At 42.8% G+C, this 2,551-nt stretch overlaps 1 protein-coding gene across 1 annotated transcript; it reads right to left on the bottom strand.

Moving 5' to 3' along the window:
• Positions 1-209: 209 nt before the first annotated feature.
• On the bottom strand, positions 210-2,230 carry LOC130378343 (histone-lysine N-methyltransferase PRDM9-like). Its single transcript, XM_056585122.1, has 5 exons — positions 1,869-2,230; positions 1,708-1,772; positions 1,321-1,511; positions 638-901; positions 210-226 (listed from the first exon to the last, which is right to left on the bottom strand). Exons 2-5 carry the CDS (start codon positions 1,710-1,712, stop codon positions 210-212), a joined length of 477 nt encoding a protein of 158 aa, XP_056441097.1. The 5' UTR covers positions 1,713-1,772; positions 1,869-2,230.
• Between the last annotated feature and the right edge of the window lie 321 nt (positions 2,231-2,551).

Below are 2,551 nucleotides of genomic sequence, written 5' to 3'. Positions count from 1 at the left end.
GAAATAAAGAATAAAGAATAAAGAATAAAGTAAATATAACAATGACGTCAGATATAAGATACCTTACTGATGACAAATGGAAGTTAAATAATTCAGATAATAACATTATCTCTCTCAAACTTTTTTTTTTCTGAACATTTTTTGGGTAAAACCCTTCACTCATACAGACATGAATATAAATAAATACATAAAGTTGATAAGATAAACAATTAACCGTTCATGTGCCCTTTTACCATATAACAGCAAGAACCATTAGATTTGAATAACACATGTCTGGGAACCATTTAGTTTCTTCACATGGTTGTTTGGTTGGAGACTCCTCTGTGAAGTTGTTGGTGTCTCTTGAGATGACCAGATCGACTAAATGTTTTCCCACACTTCTGACAGTGGTATGGTTCCTCTCCCGTGTGGATGCGCTGGTGATTCTTCAGATCACCAGAGTGACTAAATGTTTTCCCACACTGTTTACAGTGGTATGGTTTCTCTCCTGTTTGGATGCGCTGGTGTACCGTCAGATCACTAGATTGTCTAAATGTTTTCCCACACTGTTTACAGAGGTATGGTTTCTCTCCCATGTGGATGCGCTGGTGTCTCTTCAGACTACGAGGGCGACTAAAGGTTTTACTGCACTTCTCACATCTGTGTTGTCCGGCTCCTTCTGCTGGAATCTGGCTTGTGCTTTGGACGGTTCCCGGGGAGGCTCCGATCGGTTCTTGATAGGAGGCTGCGACGTATGGGAGGAGACTAGGCTCCACCTTGATTTCTCCACTCCTCAGCAGTCGGCCGTACAGGTCGCCATGGCTCCTCTTCATTTGTTTGTGGAGGAAGATCTGAGACGTGTAGGAGTACGGACACTCGGGACAGGGGAAAGCCTGTGCTGGTGTCAGCTGGGATTTCCCTCCTAGGAGAAAGAGTGTCATATTTATTTTATTTTTGAGAGTGCTGCTGATGGCTGGTTTAAGCAGCCTCACCTGGCCAGAGTCAGGTGGTTTAGGCTTTGGGGCTTGATAAGGCTGCACAGCCTAATCAGCCTAATCAAGCATACCTGAATTAGTATACTTGTATAGTTTTTTTGAAACCTCCATGGTACTGTATATTTAGACATTTTCCAAGTAAGAATATTTTTCTATTATGTTGTCATCTTTTGTTTATTATGTTTAAATTTATGTTAAAACTTTACTATTTCCTGTATAATTTCTGACCTGCTTTGTTAATGTAGATGTTTATTGTCCAAGCTCTTTTGAATTAAAATGAGAGATGTGGTCATGAAGTGCCGCATAGAAACCAAACCCTGACAGAAAGACAGACTTGAAGGCAGACCTTTAGTAGAGCTCTTGTTGTTCCACAGTCGATCAAATCCGATTCCCAGATGTCTGGCGTATTCGTCCCCATACCAGACCAAGAGCTCTGCTCCTGAAGTCACGAGGCCACAGGTGCGATAAGGAATTCCTCCTTTGTGCTGAAACGCTATTAGGTTCTGTTCCTCTTCATTGCGAGCACAATTGACGTACCTAACAAACAGACAGGTACGTCAACACACCTTTACAGTGTATCTTCTGCATATGTCATAGCAACACAGAAAATGTTGTGGATCTAATCAGATAACAGACATGGAGAAATATAAATGTTATCAATAAAGTAATGTAAGTAAGAAAATTGTCAACATTATTCATGCAGTAGATGGTATAAAAGTGAATAGGGTCCTACCTCATCCAGTTAGAAAGTGTCTCTCTCTTTGCATCAATGTAATCATTGTGTCTGCTCTTGTAGATCTGGAGAAATGTTTTAATCAGACTCTATGCCATCCAATAAACACAAAAGCACACATACAAGACTAGATCAAAATAAATGAATACAAACACACTGACCTCCCAGGAGTATCCACTCTAGGGCTCCCTCTTCATCGGTCCTGTGTCCTTCGTAGGGTCCAAAGTGTGTTCCAATGGGAAGGCCACCGTCTCCACAGTAAAACACCCCTAGACCGGCCCCAGGGATCCCAGAATCTCTGATCTACCCCACATGAGACAGAGATGGAGAGAGGAGGAGAGTCGTAGAGTGAGAGGAATACATAGAGGGAGGGAGAGGTGGAGGAGGGAGGAGAGATAGAATACAAGAGAGGTAGAGGAGAGCGAGATGGAGACACATGGAGAAGAGAGATGTAGAGAGATTGAGGCAGGGAGAGACAAAGAGAGGTGAGAGGAATGGAGAGAGGAAGAGAGGTGGTGAGATGGAGGGGGGGAGAGGAAGATAAGATATGATAAGATATTAATGGAGATGTGTAGTTGGGAAACAAGTGAGAAAGAGAGATTTAGACAGGAAGAGGGAGGGAGGAAAGGAAAGAGGGGGTTGGGACAGGGGGGGGGAGTTCAGAGAGGGAGTCACAAAGAGAGGCAGATAGAGGGAAATGGGGGGAGAGAGGGAGAGATAGACGGAAAGCACGATTCAGGAAGAAGAACCATTGGGGGAGAGATATATCCATCTGCTTTGGCAATATAACTGTTCACATTACTGTTTTTATATACATTAGCTGGGAAATGTATTAAACAATGAA

This window comes from Gadus chalcogrammus, unplaced genomic scaffold (genome assembly GCF_026213295.1).
Source record: "Gadus chalcogrammus isolate NIFS_2021 unplaced genomic scaffold, NIFS_Gcha_1.0 GACHA072, whole genome shotgun sequence".
In the NCBI taxonomy this organism is placed as follows: Eukaryota; Metazoa; Chordata; class Actinopteri; order Gadiformes; family Gadidae; genus Gadus; species Gadus chalcogrammus.
This window is presented reverse-complemented; position numbering and strand designations above follow the sequence as displayed.